Source organism: Salmo trutta, unplaced genomic scaffold, assembly GCF_901001165.1.
Source record: "Salmo trutta unplaced genomic scaffold, fSalTru1.1, whole genome shotgun sequence".
Lineage (NCBI taxonomy): Eukaryota > Metazoa > Chordata > Actinopteri > Salmoniformes > Salmonidae > Salmo > Salmo trutta.
Window position 1 is genome coordinate 40001 of NW_021823319.1, and position 21212 is coordinate 61212.

Sequence of the window (21212 nt, forward strand, 5' to 3'; positions counted from 1 at the left end):
CTTGATGAGCCCATACTATACCAACCTTGATGAGCCCATACCAACCTTGATGAGCTCATACTAACCTTGATGAGCCCATACTATACTAACCTTAATGAGCCCCATACTAACCTTGATGAGCCCCATACTATACTAACCTTGATGAGCCCATACTATACTAACCTTGATGAGCCCATACTATACTAACCTTGATGAGCCCATACTATACTAACCTTGATGAGCCCATACTATACTAACCTTGATGAGCCCATACGATACTAACCTTGATGAGCCCATACGATACTAACCTTGATGAGCCCATACGATACTAACCTTGATGAGCCCATACGATACTAACCTTGATGAGCCCATACGATACTAACCTTGATGAGCCCATACTATCCTTGATGAGCCCATACCAACCTTGATGAGCCCATACTATACCAACCTTGATGAGCCCATACTATACCAACCTTGATGAGCCATACTATACCAACCTTAATGAGCCCATACTAACCTTGATGAGCCCATACTATACCAACCTTGATGAGCCCATACTATACCAACCTTGATGAGCCCATACTATACCAACCTTGATGAGCCCATACTATACTAACCTTGATGAGCCCATACGATACTAACCTTGATGAGCCCATACGATACTAACCTTGATGAGCCCATACTATACTATCCTTGATGAGCCCATACTATACTAACCTTGATGAGCCCATACTATACTAACCTTGATGAGCCCATACTAACCTTGATGAGCCCATACTAACCTTGATGAGCCCATACTAACCTTGATGAGCCCATACTAACCTTGATGAGCCCATACTAACCTTGATGAGCCCGTACTAACCTTGATGAGCCCATACTAACCTTGATGAGCCCATACTATACTAACCTTGATGAGCCCATACTAACCTTGATGAGCCCATACTAACCTTGATGAGCCCATACTAACCTTGATGAGCCCATACTAACCTTGATGAGCCCATACTAACCTTGATGAGCCCATACTAACCTTGATGAGCCCATACTAACCTTGATGAGCCCATACTAACCTTGATGAGCCCGTACTAACCTTGATGAGCCCGTACTCCAGCCTCTCCTCCACTGTTCCCTCTCGCCACTCGTCCGTCTGGACCACCTTCTTCCCTCCTTTGGCGCAGCTCTGAAAACGACAGGATTCTCTTCAGAGAAAAACCTATGGGAACTAGTATACTGTACTAGGGATCAGGTAACCACAGCGAGAAGGGACATACAGCCGCAGAGTTACAGGACATGTACCGTGTTAACCTGTTCATACAGCAACATATGTCCTTCTCCCCCCGACTGCTCAGTTTAATCGGGCGGCCAAGTTGGTTCCAAACTTCTTCCATTTCAGAATGATGGAGGCCACTGTGTTCTTGGGGACCTTCAACGCTGCAGAAATGTTTTGGTACCCTTCCCCAGATCTGTGCCTCGACACAATCCTGTCTCTGACCTCAACAGGCAATTCCTTTGACCTCATGGCTTGGTTTTTGCTCTGACATGCACTGTCAACTGTGGGACCTTATATAGACAGGTGTGTGCCTTTCCAAATCATGTCCAATCATTTGAATTTACCACAGGTGGACTCCAATCAAGTTGTAGAAACATCTCAAGGATGATCAATGGAAACAGGATGCACCTGAACTCATTTTCGAGTCTCATAGCAAAAGGTCTGAATACTTATGTAAATAAGGTATTTCTGTTGAACAAATTTGCCAACATTTCTAAAAACCCGTTTTTCGCTTTGTTATTATAGGGCTATTGTGTGTAGATTGCTGAGGGGAAAAAAATCATATTTACTCCATTTTAGAATAAGGCAGCAACGCAACAAAATGTGGGAAAAGTCGAAAGGGTCTGAATTCTTTCCCGAAGGCACCGTACCGGTGCCTACAAGCACAGTAAGATAAACTAGGATATATACTGTAGTGTGTAAACCATGTACCGGTGCATACAAGCACAGTAAGATAAACTAGGATATATACTGTAGTGTGTAAACCATGTACCGGTGCATACAAGCACAGTAAGATAAACTAGGATATATACTGTAGTGTGTAAACCATGTACCGGTGCATACAAGCACAGTAAGATAAACTAGGATATATACTGTAGTGTGTAAACCATGTACCGGTGCATACAAGCACAGTAAGATAAACTAGGATATATACTGTAGTGTGTAAACCATGTACCGGTGCATACAAGCACAGTAAGATAAACTAGGATATATACTGTAGTGTGTAAACCATGTACTGGTGCATACAAGCACAGTAAGATAAACTAGGATATATACTGTAGTGTGTAAACCATGTACCGGTGCATACAAGCACAGTAAGATAAACTAGGATATATACTGTAGTGTGTAAACCATGTACCGGTGCATACAAGCACAGTAAGATAAACTAGGATATATACTGTAGTGTGTAAACCATGTACCGGTGCATACAAGCACAGTAAGATAAACTAGGATATATACTGTAGTGTGTAAACCATGTACTGGTGCATACAAGCACAGTAAGATAAACTAGGATATATACTGTAGTGTGTAAACCATGTACCGGTGCATACAAGCACAGTAAGATAAACTAGGATATATACTGTAGTGTGTAAACCATGTACCGGTGCATACAAGCACAGTAAGATAAACTAGGATATATACTGTAGTGTGTAAACCATGTACCGGTGCATACAAGCACAGTAAGATAAACTAGGATATATACTGTAGTGTGTAAACCATGTACTGGTGCATACAAGCACAGTAAGATAAACTAGGATATGTACTGTAGTGTGTAAACCATGTACCGGTGCATACAAGCACAGTAAGATAAACTAGGATATATACTGTAGTGTGTAAACCATGTACCGGTGCATACAAGCACAGTAAGATAAACTAGGATATATACTGTAGTGTGTAAACCATGTACTGGTGCATACAAGCACAGTAAGATAAACTAGGATATATACTGTAGTGTGTAAACCATGTACCGGTGCATACAAGCACAGTAAGATAAACTAGGATATATACTGTAGTGTGTAAACCATGTACTGGTGCATACAAGCACAGTAAGATAAACTAGGATATATACTGTAGTGTGTAAACCATGTACCGGTGCATACAAGCACAGTAAGATAAACTAGGATATATACTGTAGTGTGTAAACCATGTACCGGTGCATACAAGCACAGTAAGATAAACTAGGATATATACTGTAGTGTGTAAACCATGTACCGGTGCATACAAGCACAGTAAGATAAACTAGGATATATACTGTAGTGTGTAAACCATGTACCGGTGCATACAAGCACAGTAAGATAAACTAGGATATATACTGTAGTGTGTAAACCATGTACCGGTGCATACAAGCACAGTAAGATAAACTAGGATATATACTGTAGTGTGTAAACCATGTACCGGTGCATACAAGCACAGTAAGATAAACTAGGATATATACTGTAGTGTGTAAACCATGTACCGGTGCCTACAAGCACAGTAAGATAAACTAGGATATATACTGTAGTGTGTAAACCATGTACCGGTGCATACAAGCACAGTAAGATAAACTAGGATATGTACTGTAGTGTGTAAACCATGTACCGGTGCATACAAGCACAGTAAGATAAACTAGGATATGTACTGTAGTGTGTAAACCATGTACCGGTGCATACAAGCACAGTAAGATAAACTAGGATATATACTGTAGTGTGTAAACCATGTACTGGTGCATACAAGCACAGTAAGATAAACTAGGATATATACTGTAGTGTGTAAACCATGTACCGGTGCATACAAGCACAGTAAGATAAACTAGGATATATACTGTAGTGTGTAATCCATATACAGGTGCATACAAGCACAGTAAGATAAACTAGGATATATATACTGTAGTGTGTAAACCATGTACCGGTGCATACAAGCACAGTAAGATAAACTAGGATATATACTGTAGTGTGTAAACCATGTACCGGTGCATACAAGCACAGTAAGTTAAACTAGGATATATACTGTAGTGTGTAAACCATGTACTGGTGCATACAAGCACAGTAAGATAAACTAGGATATATACTGTAGTGTGTAAACCATGTACCGGTGCATACAAGCACAGTAAAATAAACTAGGATATATACTGTAGTGTGTAAACCATGTACTGGTGCATACAAGCACAGTAAGATAAACTAGGATATATACTGTAGTGTGTAAACCATGTACTGGTGCATACAAGCACAGTAAGTTAAACTAGGATATATACTGTAGTGTGTAATCCATATACCTGTGTGTACAAGCACAGTAAGATAAACTAGGATATATACTGTAGTGTGTAATCCATATACAGGTGCATACAAGCACAGTAAGATAAACTAGGATATATATACTGTAGTGTGTAAACCATGTACCGGTGCATACAAGCACAGTAAGATAAACTAGGATATATACTGTAGTGTGTAAACCATGTACCGGTGCATACAAGCACAGTAAGATAAACTAGGATATATACTGTAGTGTGTAAACCATGTACCGGTGCATACAAGCACAGTAAGATAAACTAGGATATATACTGTAGTGTGTAAACCATGTACCGGTGCATACAAGCACAGTAAGATAAACTAGGATATATACTGTAGTGTGTAAACCATGTACCGGTGCATACAAGCACAGTAAAATAAACTAGGATATATACTGTAGTGTGTAAACCATGTACTGGTGCATACAAGCACAGTAAGATAAACTAGGATATATACTGTAGTGTGTAAACCATGTACTGGTGCATACAAGCACAGTAAGTTAAACTAGGATATATACTGTAGTGTGTAATCCATATACCTGTGTGTACAAGCACAGTAAGATAAACTAGGATATATACTGTAGTGTGTAATCCATATACCTGTTCATACAAGCACAGTAAGTTAAACTAGGATATATACTGTAGTGTTAATCCATATACCTGTGCGTACAGCAGTAGCTTCTCTGTGGCCTCTGGGTCTTTGTTCCAGATGAGGTTCTCACACATGAGCAGGAGCTCCTTGTCAATATCATCATAGACAGGCAGGCTGCCAGCGTTCACTATGCCCATGTCCATGCCATCCTATAGGAGACAGCAGGACAACAGGGTTACTCATGTAGTGATAACGTAGTAGGTCCAGTAGCTAGCTAGATGTCGATAGCCACTGGCTAATGCAGTAGGTCCAGTAGCTAGCTAGATGTCGATAGCCACTGGCTGACTCATGCAGTGCTAACGTAGTAGTGCTGGGATGGTTAACGTTAGCATGCTAGTTGGCTAGCAATATTGCAGGCGCGGTAGAGGAAGGTTCCACCTACCTTGATGGCGCGGTAGAGGCAGGTTCCACCTACCTTGACGGCGTGGTAGAGGAAGGTTCAACCTACCTTGATGGCGTGGTAGAGGAAGGTTCTACCTACCTTGATGGCGCAGTAGAGGCAGGTTCAACCTACCTTGATGGCGTGGTAGAGGAAGGCTCCACCTACCTTGATGGCGCGGTAGAGGAAGGTTCCATCTACCTTGATGGCGCGGTAGAGGAAGGTTCAACCTGATGGCGTGGTAGTCGAAGGTTCAACCTACCTTGATGGCGCGGTAGAGGAAGGTGCACCTACCTTGATGGCGCGGTAGAGGAAGGTTCCATCTACCTTGATGGCGCGGTAGAGGAAGGTTCAACTTGATGGCGTGGTAGAGGAAGGTTCAACTTGATGGCGTGGTAGAGGAAGGTTCAACCTACCTTGATGGCGCGGTAGAGGAAGGTGCAACATACCTTGATGGCGCGGTAGAGAAAGGTTCCACCTACCTTGATGGCGCGGTAGAGGAAGGTTCAACTTGATGGCGTGGTAGAGGAAGGTTCAACTTGATGGCGTGGTAGAGGAAGGTTCAACTTGATGGCGTGGTAGAGGAAGGTTCAACCTACCTTGATGGCGCGGTAGAGGAAGGTTCAACCTACCTTGATGGCGCGGTAGAGGAAGGTTCAACCTACCTTGATGGTGCGGTAGAGGAAGGTTCAACCTAAATTGATGGCGCGGTAGAGGAAGGTTCAACCTACCTTGATGGCGCGGTAGAGGAAGGTTCAACCTACCTTGATGGCGTGGTAGAGGAAGGTTCCACCTACCTTGATGGCGTGGTAGAGGAAGGTTCCACCTACCTTGAGGGCGCGGTAGAGGAAGGTTCCACCTGATGGCGCGGTTGAGGAAGGTTCAACCTACCTTGATGGCGCGGTAGAGGAAAGTTACACCTACCTTGATGGCGCGGTAGAGGAAGGTTCCACCTGATGGCGTGGTAGAGGAATGTTCCACCTACCTTGATGGCGCGGTAGAGGAATGGCTCTACCTACCTTGATGGCGTGGTAGAGGAGGGTTCCACCTACCTTGATGGCGTGGTAGAGGAAGGCTCCACCTACCTTGATGGCATGGTAGAGGAAGGTTCAACCTACATTGATGGCGTGGTAGAGGAAGGCTCCACCTACCTTGATTAGCGTGGTAGAGGAAGGCTCCACCTACCTTGATGGCGCGGTAGAGGAAGGCTCGACCTACCTTGATGGCGCGGTAGAGGAAGGTTCAACCTACCTTGATGGAGCGGTAGAGGAAGGTTCAACCTACCTTGATGGCGTGGTAAAGGAAGGCTCCATGCATGGCCTCTCTGATGACCTCCATGCCTCTGAAGGAGAAGGACAGGTTGGACAGGCCTCCACTGATCCTGGCCCCAGGCAACAACTCCTATAGAGAATATATATATATATATACACATTAAATACTGTAGTATATACTGTTAGAAGGACAGGTTGATCCTGGCCCCAGGTAAAGACTCCTACAGAAAACACAGTATGGGTCATTTACAGCCTGGAAGCCCACACTGCCATGCATGTTGTTTGCAATCCCCCTGAGGTTAAATCCATCTCCTTTCATTTCACATTTACATTTTAGTCATTTAGCAAACGCTCTTATCCAGAGCGACTTACAGTAGTGAATGCATACATTTCATAAATTTTTTTCTCCGTACTGGCCCCCCCCCCTGTGGGAATTGAACCCACAACCCTGGCGTTGCAAACACCACCACCAACTGAGCCACACGGGACACAGGACCTTTCCCAGGCAGACCCTGGACAGCTGAGTAACATCACCACTGGTATCAATATAGAAAAAAAACACAGTCCCATAGAAATCCCCCCCTGGAGAGTGACAACGATAAGCAGTGTTGTGACCGCGTTAGCAGAAACATTAACCCGGTCTCAACTGACCTTGATGAGCCTTGTGGCTCTGATGAAATTGATGGCGTACTCGCTGTGTTCCTCCATGCCCGTGCCGATGGTCAGGATGTTGGGGTCGAAGATGATGTCGTTGGGGTCAAAGCCCACTTGAGTTACCAGGAGGCGATAAGCTCTGCTACAGATTTCGACCTTGCGCTCTGTCTCCGTAGCCTGTAGGAATCAGAGAAGACAGCTGTTCCAAAGGTCTGATTGGTTTCCCCCCCTGGGAGCCAACGGTCTTTTTTTATCCATGAGGTAACGGGATCCAAACCCCCCCATTGTCGTAGGAGTAGTGTTGCAGTCTGCCAAGCACCCATAACCCACAGCAGCATGGGATGGAACCCTACCCCACCTTCCACTTTCATCCTGTCCCCCCCCCTCTCTCTAAGAATGTACAGCAGCAAGAAAAAGTATGTGATCCCATCGGAAATACCTGGATTTCTGCATAAAATGGGTCATAAAATTTGATCTGATCTTCATCATCTAAGTCACAACAGACAAAACACAGTCTGCTTAAATTAATACAAACAATTATATGTTTTCATGTCTTTATTGAACACACTGTGTAAACATTCACAGTGCAGGGTGGGAAAAATATGTGAACCCTTGGATGTAATAACTGGTTGACCCTCCTTTGGCAGCAATATCCTCAACCAAACGTTTTCTGTAGTTGCGGATCAGACCTGCACAACGGTCAGGAGGAATTTTGGACCATTGCTCTTTACAAAACTGTTTCAGTTCGGCAATATTTATGGGATGTCTGGTGTGAACTGCTCTCTCGAGGTCATGCCACAGCATCTCAAATCGGGTTGAGGTCAGGACTCTGACTGGGCCACTCCAGAAGGAGTATTTTCTTCTGTTGAAGCCATTCTGTTGTTGATTTACTTCTGTGTTTTGGGTCGTTGTCCTGTTGCGTCACCCAACTTCTGTTGAGCTTCAATTGGCGGACAGATAGCTTAACATTCTCCTGCAAAATATCTTGATAAACTTGGGAATTCATTTTTACGTCGATGATTGGACTCCAGGTTAGTTTACTACTGACTCCAATTAGCTTTTGGAGAAGTCATTATCCTAGGGGGTTCACATAGTTTTTCCAACCTACACTGGGAATGTTTAAATGATGTATTCAATATAGACAAGAAAAATACAATAATTTGTGTGTTATTAGTTTAAACAGAATGCGTTTGTCTATTGTTGTGACTTAGATGAAGATCAGATCAAATTTGTTGACCAATTTATGCAGAAATCCAGGTATTTCCAAAAGGGTTCACATACTGTTTCTTGCCACTGTATATCCTACCATCTCTTTTCCAGCTGTCAGTCTCACCTGACCCTCCTCGTCGAAGGCCATAACAACCACGGCAGCCCCGTAGCGTCTGACAGTCGTAGCTCTCTGGAGAAACTCCTCTTCTCCTTCCTTCAGACTGATGCTGTTCACGATACACTTCCCCTGACAACACTTCAGGCCCGCCTTGATCACCTCGAAGTTAGACGAGTCTATACACAGAGGTACCTAGGGGAGAGAGAGAGAGAGAGAGAGAGAGAGAGAGAGAGAGAGAGAGAGAGAGAGAGAGAGAGAGAGAGAGAGAGAGAGAGAGAGAGAGAGAGAGAGAGAGAGAGAGAGAGAGAGAGAGAGAGAGAGAGAGAGAGAGAGAGAGAGAGAGAGAGAGAGAGAGGAGAGAGAGAGAGAGAGAGAGAGAGAGAGAGAGAGAGAGAGAGAGAGAGAGAGAGAGGAGGACACCTGGAAGTTAGACGAGTCTATACACAGAGGTACCTAGGAGAGGAGAGAGAGGGGAGGATAAAGAGGAGAACTGGGAGAGCTGGGTAAGTGAACTTCAGCTTTAGTAAGGGCCTAAAGGACTTATTCTATAGATGAGCTCTGCTCTTCCAGTGGTCTTGTTTTCCCTGCATCTCCTAGCACTTCAACGATGTGGTTCAGCTTCCTGTAGCTCAGTACATAGTAACATTACCTCTTCGGTACAGTATCACGGGAAATGGTTTAGAAAACATGATTAAACATCAGAGTGTGCAGGTATCTTATCTTTTTGAAATGTCCAGTTGATTCCTACCCTGGCGATGTCCGGCTCGGAGGCTATGAGACAGCAGAACCGGGCCATGGCGGCTGGACCCTCCAGCATCCCCTCATCCATGTTGATGTCCAACACCTGGGCTCCCATCTCCACCTGGGTCTTGGCTATGCTCAACGCCTCCTGGAGACAGACAGGGACCCGGTTCACAGACAGGGACCAGTTCACAGGGACCGGTTCACAGACAGACAGACAGGGAACCGGTTCACAGACAGGGACCCGGTTCACAGACCCGGTTCACAGACAGGGAACGGGTTCACAGACAGGGACCCGGTTCACAGACAGGGGACCCGGTTCACAGACAGGGGACCCGGTTCACAGACAGGGGACCCGGTTCACAGACAGGGACCCGGTTCACAGACAGGGACCCGGTTCACAGACAGGGGACCCGGTTCACAGACAGGGGACCCGGTTCACAGACAGGGAACCCGGTTCACAGACAGGGACCCGGTTCACAGACAGGGACCCGGTTCACAGACAGACAGACAGGGACCCGGTTCACAGACAGGGACCCGGTTCACAGACAGGGGACCCGGTTCACAGACAGGGGACCCGGTTCACAGACAGGGGACCCGGTTCACAGACAGGGGACCCGGTTCACAGACAGGGGACCCGGTTCACAGACAGGGAACATGTTCAGTCAGAGGGTTGTGTTCAATATGCACCAAAAACACAAGAAGATAAACTGAAACAGAGAGAAACTACCTGAACTTGTCCAATAAGTCATTTTTAGTTTTTGTTTCAAAACGTTTTGATACGGTGTTCCCTACTAAACATGACCCTGGTACACCAGACATGGGTATAGAAGATAAGATATTTCAAGCTACAACGATCAATGCGATCTGTATTCGACTTGAGTTTTATTTCAGGTGGTATAACGAGGAGGATTAAAAAGGAGAGAGACAGTTCACCTCATAGTTTCCCGACATGATCAGCTTGGCGAACTTCCTCGATCCGGCCACGTTGCAACGCTCGCCGATGTTAACGAAATTAGTGTACGGACCGATCCTGAACGGCTCCAGACCTGCGACACAAAAATACATGATCAAGCTGTGGTGAAATGCTTATCAGTGGTTTGCTGCTGCTGCTACTGTCCATCAGTGCTACCGTGACTGAGAAAGGTACATCTCAGAGCAGGTCTACTGTAGGATCAGGTCCTCACTGTCTATATGTCATTATATTCATTATTATCTTAAAAAAAATAAAAAATGAAAAGGCAGAACTGATCCTAGATCAACACTTCTACTCTGCAAGGCTTTATAAAAAAAAAATACCAGCCCTGGACACAGAGCTCATCTAAATTCTTGTTGTTTTCTACCTGCGAGTAGCATGTAGTCCTGAAAGACGTCAGTAGGGGGCACTCTGGGCTGGCAGTGCTTCACTTTCTCAGCAATGGCCCTGAACACACACACACACAGAGAGATTTATATTAGTTTCATATCTATCAGTCCTATATCTATAGACAATATATCAGTTCTATATCTATAGACAATCTATCAGTTCTATATCTATAGATAATCTATCAGTTCTATATCTATAGACAATCTATCAGTCCTATAAATATAGACAATATATCAGTTCTATATCTATAGATAATCTATCAGTTCTATATCTATAGATAATCTATCAGTTCTATATCTATAGATAATATATCAGTCCTATATCTATAGACAGCAGTATAGACAATATATCAGTTCTATATCTATAGACAATCTATCAGTTCTATATCTATAGACAATCTATCAGTCCTATATCTATTGATAATATATCAGTCCTATATCTATAGACAGCAGTATAGACAATACATCAGTTCTATATCTATAGACAATATATCAGTTCTATATCTATAGACAATATATCAGTTATATATCTATAGACAATATATCAGTTCTATATCTATAGACAGTATATCCGTTCTATATCTATAGACAATATATCAGTTCTATATCTATAGACAGCAGTATAGACAGTATATCAGTTCTATATCTATAGACAGTATATCAGCTCTATATCTATAGACAGTATATCAGTTCTATATCTATAGACAGCAGTATAGACAGTATATCAGTTCTATATCTATAGACAGTATATTAGTTCTATATCTATAGACAGCAGTATAGACAGTATATTAGTCCTATATCTATAGACAATATATCAGTTCTATATCTATAGACAGCAGTATAGACAGTATATCAGTTCTATATCTATAGACAGTATATCAGTTCTATATCTATAGACAGTATATCAGTTCTATATCTATAGACTGCAGTATAGACAGTATATCCGTTCTATATCTATAGACAGCAGTATAGACAGTATATCAGTCCTGTATCTATAGACAGTATATTCGTTCTATATCTATAGACAGTATATCAGTTCTATATCTATAGACAGCAGTATAGACAGTATATTAGTCCTATATCTATAGACAGTATATTAGTTCTATATCTATAGACAGTATATTAGTTCTATATCTATAGACAGCAGTATAGACAGTATATTAGTCCTATATCTATAGACAGTATATTAGTTCTATATCTATAGACAGCAGTATAGACAGTATATCAGTTCTATATCTATAGACAGTATATTAGTTCTATATCTATAGACAGCAGTATAGACAGTATTTCAGTTCTATATCTATAGACAATATATCAGTCCTATATCTATAGACAGCAGTATAGACAGTATATCAGTTCTATATCTATAGACAGTATATCAGTCCTGTATCTATAGACAGTATATACGTTCTATATCTATAGACAGCAGTATAGACAGTATATCAGTCCTGTATCTATAGACAGTATATCAATTCTATATCTATAGACAGTATATTCGTTCTATATCTATAGACAGTATATCAGTCCTATATCTATAGACAGTATATCAGTCCTATATCTATAGAGAGCAGTATAGACAGTATATCAGTCCTATATCTATAGACAGTATATCAGTCCTATATCTATAGACAGTATATCAGTTCTATATCTATAGACAATATATCAGTTCTATATCTATAGACTGCAGTATAGACAGTATATCCGTTCTATATCTATAGACAGCAGTATAGACAGTATATCAGTCCTGTATCTATAGACAGTATATTTGTTCTATATCTATAGACAGTATATCAGTTCTATATCTATAGACAGCAGTATAGACAGTATATTAGTCCTATATCTATAGACAGTATATTAGTTCTATATCTATAGACAGCAGTATAGACAGTATATCAGTTCTATATCTATAGACAGTATATCAGTTCTATATCTATAGACAGTATATCTGTTCTATATCTATAGACAATATATCAGTTCTATATCTATAGACAGCAGTATAGACAGTATATCAGTTCTATATCTATAGACAGTATATCAGTTCTATATCTATAGAAAGCAGTATAGACAGTATATCAGTTCTATATCTATAGACAGTATATCAGTTCTATATCTATAGAGAGCAGTATAGACAGTATATCAGTTCTATATCTATAGACACTATATCAGTCCTATATCGAGACAGTATATCAGTTCTATATCTATAGACAATATATCAGTTCTATATCTATAGACAGCAGTATAGACAGTATATCAGTTCTATATCTATAGACAGTATATCAGTTCTACATCTATAGACAGCAGTATAGACAGTATATCAGTTCTATATCTATAGACAGTATATCAGTTCTATATCTATAGACAGTATATCAGTTCTATATCTATAGACAGTATATCAGTTCTATATCTATAGACAGCAGTATAGACAGTATATCAGTTCTATATCTATAGACAGCAGTATAGACAGTATATCAGTTCTATATCTATAGACAGTATATCAGTTCTATATCTATAGACAGTATATCAGTCCTGTATCTATAGACAGTATATCAGTCCTATATCTATAGAAAGCAGTATAGACAGTATATCAGTCCTATATCTATAGACAGCAGTATAGACAGTATTTCGTTCTATATTGCTGGACAGTAGCCGGTGTCAGAGGACAGACAGTCACCTGATGTGTGCAGGAGTCGTTCCACAGCATCCACCAACCAGATTCACCAGACCATCTGTAGCAAAGTCCTACACAAATAAGAGACAGTCAGAGTGTATACAAGCTGTAATGATACAATGGCTAGGAGGTCAAAGTGCAGACTGTCAGCTTTCATTTGAGGGTATTTTCATCCATATCGGGTAAACCGTTTAGAAATTACACCACTTTTTGTACATAGACCCCCCCATTTTAGGCGACCAAAAATAATTGGGACAAATTCACTTATGTGTAGTAAAGTAGTCAAAGGTTTAGTAGTTTGTCCCTCTCCCCATTACAATAACAGGGCAGGTTAGCATTTTATATCATACCGCTAAAACATGCTAACCTCTCACCATTACAATAACAGGGGAGGTTAGCATTATATATCATAACCCCAAGACATGCTAACCTCTCACCATTACAATAACCAGGGAGGTTAGCATTATATATCATACCGCTAAAACATGCTAACCTCTCACCATTACAATAACAGGGCAGGTTAGTATTTTATATCATACCCCCCAAAACATGCTAACCTCTCACAATTACAATAACAGGGGAGGTTAGCATACCTCCAAGACATGCTAACCTCTCACCATTACAATAACAGGGGAGGTTAGCATTTTCGATCATACCGCTAAAACATGCTAACCTCTCACCATTACAATAACAGGGGAGAATAGCATTTTATATCATACCCCCTAAAACATGCTAACCTCCCTATTACAATAACAATGGAGGTTAGCATTTTATATCATACCCCTAAAACATGCTAACCTCTCACCATTACAATAACAAGGGAGGTTAGCATTTTATATCATACCGCTAAAACATGCTAACTTCTCACCATTACAATAACAAGGGAGGTTAGCATTTTATATCATACCGCTAAAACATGCTAACCTCTCACCATTACAATAACAAGGGAGGTTAGCATTTTATATCATACCCCTAAAACATGCTAACCTCTCACCATTACAATAACCAGGGAGGTTAGCATTTTATATCATACCCCCTAAAACATGCTAACCTCTCACCATTACAATAACAAGGGAGGTTAGCATTTTATATCATACCGCTAAAACATGCTAACCTCTCACCATTACAATAACAAGGGAGGTTAGCATTTTATATCATACCCCTAAAACATGCTAACCTCTCACCATTACAATGACAGGGGAGGTTAGCATTTTATATCATACCCCCAAAACATGCTAACCTCTCACCATTACAATAACAGGGGAGGTTAGCATTTTATATCATACCGCTAAAACATGCTAACCTCTCACCATTACAATAACAGGGGAGGTTAGCATTTTATATCATACCCCTAAAACATGCTAACCTCTCACCATTACAATAACAGGGGAGGTTAGAATTTTATATCATACCGCTAAAACATGCTAACCTCTCACCATTACAATAACAAGGGAGGTTAGCATTTTATATCATACCCCTAAAACATGCTAACCTCTCACCATTACCATAACAAGGGAGGTTAGCATTTTATATCATACCACCCAAAACATGCTAACCTCTCACCATTACAATAACAAGGGAGGTTAGCATTTTATATCATACCCCTAAAACATGCTAACTTCTCACCATTACAATAACAAGGGAGGTTAGCATTTTATATCATACCCCCTAAAACATGCTAACCTCTCACCATTACAATAACAAGGGAGGTTAGCATTTTATATCATACCCCTGAAACATGCTAACCTCTCCCCATTACAATAACAAGGGAGGTTAGCATTTTGGAGGGGTATGATATTTATTCATTTGGCTGAATCAAATCGATAGATCATTCATTGGGTAGACCAGCTATAAAATCAATAAGTTTACCTTTAAATGTGAAGCTGTCAACTCTGGGGTCTCATCGTATCCACCGAACGTATTGGGGAGACCTGGAACAAGCAGAGTGTGTGAAAACGGCAGATCGTGGTTGTGAACACAAAACAAAAAGGTGAGCTAGCTAGATGCTAAGTTTGCCGCGGGTGAGTTGGGATGGATGGGTGCCGGTTACCTGCATTGGGGTAGCATAAGACGTGAGCGGTGGTGCATTTCCCAATAGCTTGAATAAAAGGCCTCATCTCAGTGGCTCCTAAGGCACAGTTAAGACCAATACTGGAAGAGAGAAACACATTGTATATCAGCCTACTGAGGCCCAGTCTGATGAGGTCAGAATAAAGCAGTAACACTGTATATCAGCTTACTGAGGCCCAGTCTGATGAGGTCAGAATAAAGCAGTAACACTGTATATCAGCCTACTGAGGCCCAGTCTGATGAGGTCAGAATAATACACAGTAACACTGTATATCAGCCTACTGAGGCCCAGACTGATGAGGTCAGAATAATACACAGTAACACTGTATATCAGCCTACTGAGGCCCAGTCTGATGAGGTCAGAATAATACACAGTAACACACTGTATATCAGCCTATTGAGACCCAGTCTGATGAGGTCAGAATAATACACAGTAACACTGTATATCAGCCTACTGAGGCCCAGTCTGATGAGGTCAGAATAATACACAGTAACACTGTATATCAGCCTACTGAGGCCCAGTCTGATGAGGTCAGAATAATACACAGTAACAATGTATATCAGCCTATTGAGGCCCAGTCTGATGAAGTCAGAATAAAGCAGTAACATTGTATATCAGCCTACTGAGGCCCAGTCTGATGAGGTCAGAATAATACACAGTAACACTGTATATCAGCCTACTGAGGCCCAGTCTGATGAGGTCAGAATAATACGCAGTAACATTGTATATCAGCCTACTGAGGCCCAGTCTGATGAGGTCAGAATAATACACAGTAACACTGTATATCAGCCTACTGAGGCCCAGTCTGATGAGGTCAGAATAAGACACTAACACTGTATATCAGCCTACTGAGGCCCAGTCTGATGAGGTCAGAATAATACACAGTAACACTGTATATCAGCCTACTGAGGCCCAGTTTGATGAGGTCAGAATAAGACACAGTAACACACTGTATATCAGCCTATTGAGGCCCAGTCTGATGAGGTCAGAATAATACACAGCAACACTGTATATCAGCCTACTGAGGCCCAGACTGATGAGGTCAGAATAATACACAGTAACACTGTATATCAGCCTACTGAGGCCCAGTCTGATGAGGTCAGAATAATACATAGTAACACTGTATATCAGCCTACTGAGGCCCAGTCTGATGAGGTCAGAATAATACACAGTAACACTGTATATCAGCCTATTGAGGCCCAGTTTGATGAGGTCAGAATAAGACACAGTAACACACTGTATATCAGCCTACTGAGGCCCAGTCTGATGAGGTCAGAATAAGACAGTAACACTGTATATCAGCCTACTGAGGCCCAGTCTGATGAGGTCAGAATAATACACAGTAACACTGTATATCAGCCTACTGAGGCCCAGTTTGATGAGGTCAGAATAAGACACTAACACTGTATATCAGCCTATTGAGGCCCAGTCTGATGAGGTCAGAATAATACACAGTAACACTGTATATCAGCCTATTGAGGCCCAGTCTGATGAGGTCAGAATAATACACAGTAACACTGTATATCACCCTACTGAGGCCCAGTTTGATGAGGTCAGAATAAGACAGTAACACTGTATATCAGCCTACTGAGGCCCAGTCTGATGAGGTCAGAATAATACACAGTAACACACTGTATATCAGCCTATTGAGGCCCAGTCTGATGAGGTCAGAATAAAGCAGTAACACTGTATATCAGCCTACTGAGGCCCAGATTGATGAGGTCAGAATAATACACAGTAACACTGTATATCAGCCTATTGAGGCCCAGTCTGATGAGGTCAGCATAAGACAGTAACACTGTATATCAGCCTACTGAGGCCCAGTCTGATGAGGTCAGAATAATACACAGTAACACTGTATATCAGCCTATTGAGGCCCAGTCTGATGAGGTCAGAATAATACACAGTAACACTGTATATCAGCCTACTGAGGCCCAGTCTGATGAGGTCAGAATAATACACAGTAACACTGTATATCAGCCTATTGAGGCCCAGTCAGATGAGGTCAGAATAATACACAGTAACACTGTATATCAGCCTACTGAGGCCCAGTCAGATGAGGTCAGAATAAGACAGTAACACTGTATATCAGCCTACTGAGGCCCAGTCTGATGAGGTCAGAATAAGACAGTAACACTGTATATCAGCCTACTGAGGCCCAGTCTGATGAGGTCAGAATAATACACAGTAACACATTGTATATCAGCCTACTGAGGCCCAGTCTGATGAGGTCAGAATAATACACAGTAACACTGTATATCAGCCTACTGAGGACCAGTCAGATGAGGTCAGAATAAGACAGTAACACTGTATATCAGCCTACTGAGGCCCAGTCTGATGAGGTCAGAATAAGACAGTAACACTGTATATCAGCCAACTGAGGCCCAGTCTGATGAGGTCAGAATAATACACATTAACAATGTATATCAGCCTATTGAGGCCCAGTCTGATGAGGTCAGAATAAAGCAGTAACATTGTATATCAGCCTACTGAGGCCCAGTCTGATGAGGTCAGAATAATACACAGTAACACTGTATATCAGCCTACTGAGGCCCAGTCTGATGAGGTCAGAATAAGACACTAACACTGTATATCAGCCTACTGAGGCCCAGTCTGATGAGGTCAGAATAATACACAGTAACACTGTATATCAGCCTACTGAGGCCCAGTCTGATGAGGTCAGAATAATACACAGTAACACTGTATATCAGCCTACTGAGGCCCAGTCTGATGAGGTCAGAATAAGACACTAACACTGTATATCAGTCTACTGAGGCCCAGTCTGATGAGGTCAGAATAATACACAGTAACACTGTATATCAGCCTACTGAGGCCCAGTTTGATGAGGTCAGAATAAGACACAGTAACACACTGTATATCAGCCTATTGAGGCCCAGTCTGATGAGGTCAGAATAATACACAGTAACACTGTATATCAGCCTACTGAGGCCCAGACTGATGAGGTCAGAATAATACACAGTAACACTGTATATCAGCCTACTGAGGCCCAGTCTGATGAAGTCAGAATAATACACAGTAACACTGTATATCAGCCTATTGAGGCCCAGTTTGATGAGGTCAGAATAAGACAGTAACACTGTATATCAGCCTACTGAGGCCCAGTCTGATGAGGTCAGAATAATACACAGTAACACACCGTATATCAGCCTACTGAGGCCCAGTCTGATGAGGTCAGAATAAGACAGTAACACTGTATATCAGCCTACTGAGGCCCAGTCTGATGAGGTCAGAATCATACACAGTAACACTGTATATCAGCCTACTGAGGCCCAGTTTGATGAGGTCAGAATAAGACACTAACACTGTATATCAGCCTATTGAGGCCCAGTCTGATGAGGTCAGAATAATACACAGTAACACTGTATATCAGCCTATTGAGGCCCAGTCTGATGAGGTCAGAATAATACACAGTAACACTGTATATCAGCCTACTGAGGCCCAGTTTGATGAGGTCAGAATAAGACAGTAACACTGTATATCAGCCTACTGAGGCCCAGTCTGATGAGGTCAGAATAATACACAGTAACACACTGTATATCAGCCTATTGAGGCCCAGTCTGATGAGGTCAGAATAAAGCAGTAACACTGTATATCAGCCTACTGAGGCCCAGTCTGATGAGGTCAGAATAATACACAGTAACACTGTATATCAGCCTATTGAGGCCCAGTCAGATGAGGTCAGAATAATACACAGTAACACTGTATATCAGCCTACTGAGGCCCAGTCTGATGAGGTCAGAATAATACACAGTAACACATTGTATATCAGCCTACTGATGCCCAGTCTGATGAGGTCAGAATAATACACAGTAACACTGTATATCAGCCTACTGAGGCCCAGTCAGATGAGGTCAGAATAAGACAGTAACACTGTATATCAGCCTACTGAGGCCCAGTCTGATGAGGTCAGAATAAGACAGTAACACTGTATATCAGCCAACTGAGGCCCAGTCTGATGAGGTCAGAATAATACACAGTAACACTGTATATCAGCCTACTGAGGCCCAGTCTGATGAGGTCAGAATAATACACAGTAACACTGTATATCAGCCTACTGAGGCCCAGTCTGATGAGGTCAGAATAATACACAGTAACACACTGTATATCAGCCTATTGAGGCCCAGTCTGATGAGGTCAGAATAAAGCAGTAACACTGTATATCAGCCTACTGAGGCCCAGTCTGATGAGGTCAGAATAATACACAGTAACACTGTATATCAGCCTATTGAGGCCCAGTCAGATGAGGTCAGAATAATACACAGTAACACTGTATATCAGCCTACTGAGGCCCAGTCTGATGAGGTCAGAATAATACACAGTAACACATTGTATATCAGCCTACTGATGCCCAGTCTGATGAGGTCAGAATAATACACAGTAACACTGTATATCAGCCTACTGAGGCCCAGTCAGATGAGGTCAGAATAAGACAGTAACACTGTATATCAGCCTACTGAGGCCCAGTCTGATGAGGTCAGAATAAGACAGTAACACTGTATATCAGCCAACTGAGGCCCAGTCTGATGAGGTCAGAATAATACACAGTAACACTGTATATCAGCCTACTGAGGCCCAGTCTGATGAGGTCAGAATAATACACAGTAACACTGTATATCAGCCTACTGAGGCCCAGTCTGATGAGGTCAGAATAATACACAGTAACACACTGTATATCAGCCTATTGAGGCCCAGTCTGATGAGGTCAGAATAATACACAGTAACACTGTATATCAGCCTACTGAGGCCCAGTCTGATGAGGTCAGAATAATACACAGTAACACTGTATATCAGCCTACTGAGGCCCAGTCTGATGAGGTCAGAATAATACACAGTAACAATGTATATCAGCCTATTGAGGCCCAGTCTGATGAGGTCAGAATAAAGCAGTAACATTGTATATCAGCCTACTGAGGCCCAGTCTGATGAGGTCAGAATAAGACACTAACACTGTATATCAGCCTACTGAGGCCCAGTCTGATGAGGTCAGAATAATACACAGTAACACTGTATATCAGCCTACTGAGGCCCAGTTTGATGAGGTCAGAATAAGACACAGTAACACACTGTATATCAGCCTATTGAGGCCCAGTCTGATGAGGTCAGAATAATACACAGTAACACTGTATATCAGCCTACTGAGGCCCAGACTGATGAGGTCAGAATAATACACAGTAACACTGTATATCAGCCTACTGAGGCCCAGTCTGATGAAGTCAGAATAATACACAGTAACACTGTATATCAGCCTACTGAGGCCCAGTCTGATGAGGTCAGAATAATACACAGTAACACTGTATATCAGCCTACTGAGGCCCAGTCTGATGAGGTCAGAATAATACATAGTATCACTGTATATCAGCCTACTGAGGCCCAGTCTGATGAGGTCAGAATAATACACAGTAACACTGTATATCAGCCTACTGAGGCCCAGTCTGATGAGGTCAGAATAAGACAGTAACACTGTATATCAGCCAACTGAGGCCCAGTCTGATGAGGTCAGAATAATACACAGTAACACTGTATATCAGCCTACTGAGGCCCAGTCTGATGAGGTCAGAATAATACACAGTAACACTGTATATCAGCCTACTGAGGCCCAGTCTGATGAGGTCAGAATAATACACAGTAACACACTGTATATCAGCCTATTGAGGCCCAGTCTGATGAGGTCAGAATAAAGCAGTAACACTGTATATCAGCCTACTGAGGCCCAGTCTGATGAGGTCAGAATAATACACAGTAACACTGTATATCAGCCTATTGAGGCCCAGTCA

At 42.1% G+C, this 21212-nt stretch overlaps 1 protein-coding gene across 3 annotated transcripts in view; it reads right to left on the reverse strand.

Annotated features, from left to right (window-relative positions):
• Positions 1-21212, reverse strand: part of LOC115190130 (methionine synthase) — a 63269-nt gene that overhangs the window by 28343 nt on the left and 13714 nt on the right. For all 3 annotated transcript variants that reach the window (XM_029748622.1, XM_029748623.1, XM_029748624.1), the window contains 11 exons: positions 15397-15497; positions 15216-15277; positions 13350-13417; positions 10657-10736; positions 10250-10362; positions 9321-9461; positions 8579-8764; positions 7243-7422; positions 6605-6721; positions 4950-5090; positions 1067-1156 (listed from right to left, as the gene is read on the reverse strand). In XM_029748622.1, coding sequence (XP_029604482.1) covers positions 1067-1156; positions 4950-5090; positions 6605-6721; positions 7243-7422; positions 8579-8764; positions 9321-9461; positions 10250-10362; positions 10657-10736; positions 13350-13417; positions 15216-15277; positions 15397-15497 — 1279 coding nt within the window. The remainder of the gene's footprint in view (positions 1-1066; positions 1157-4949; positions 5091-6604; positions 6722-7242; positions 7423-8578; positions 8765-9320; positions 9462-10249; positions 10363-10656; positions 10737-13349; positions 13418-15215; positions 15278-15396; positions 15498-21212) is intronic.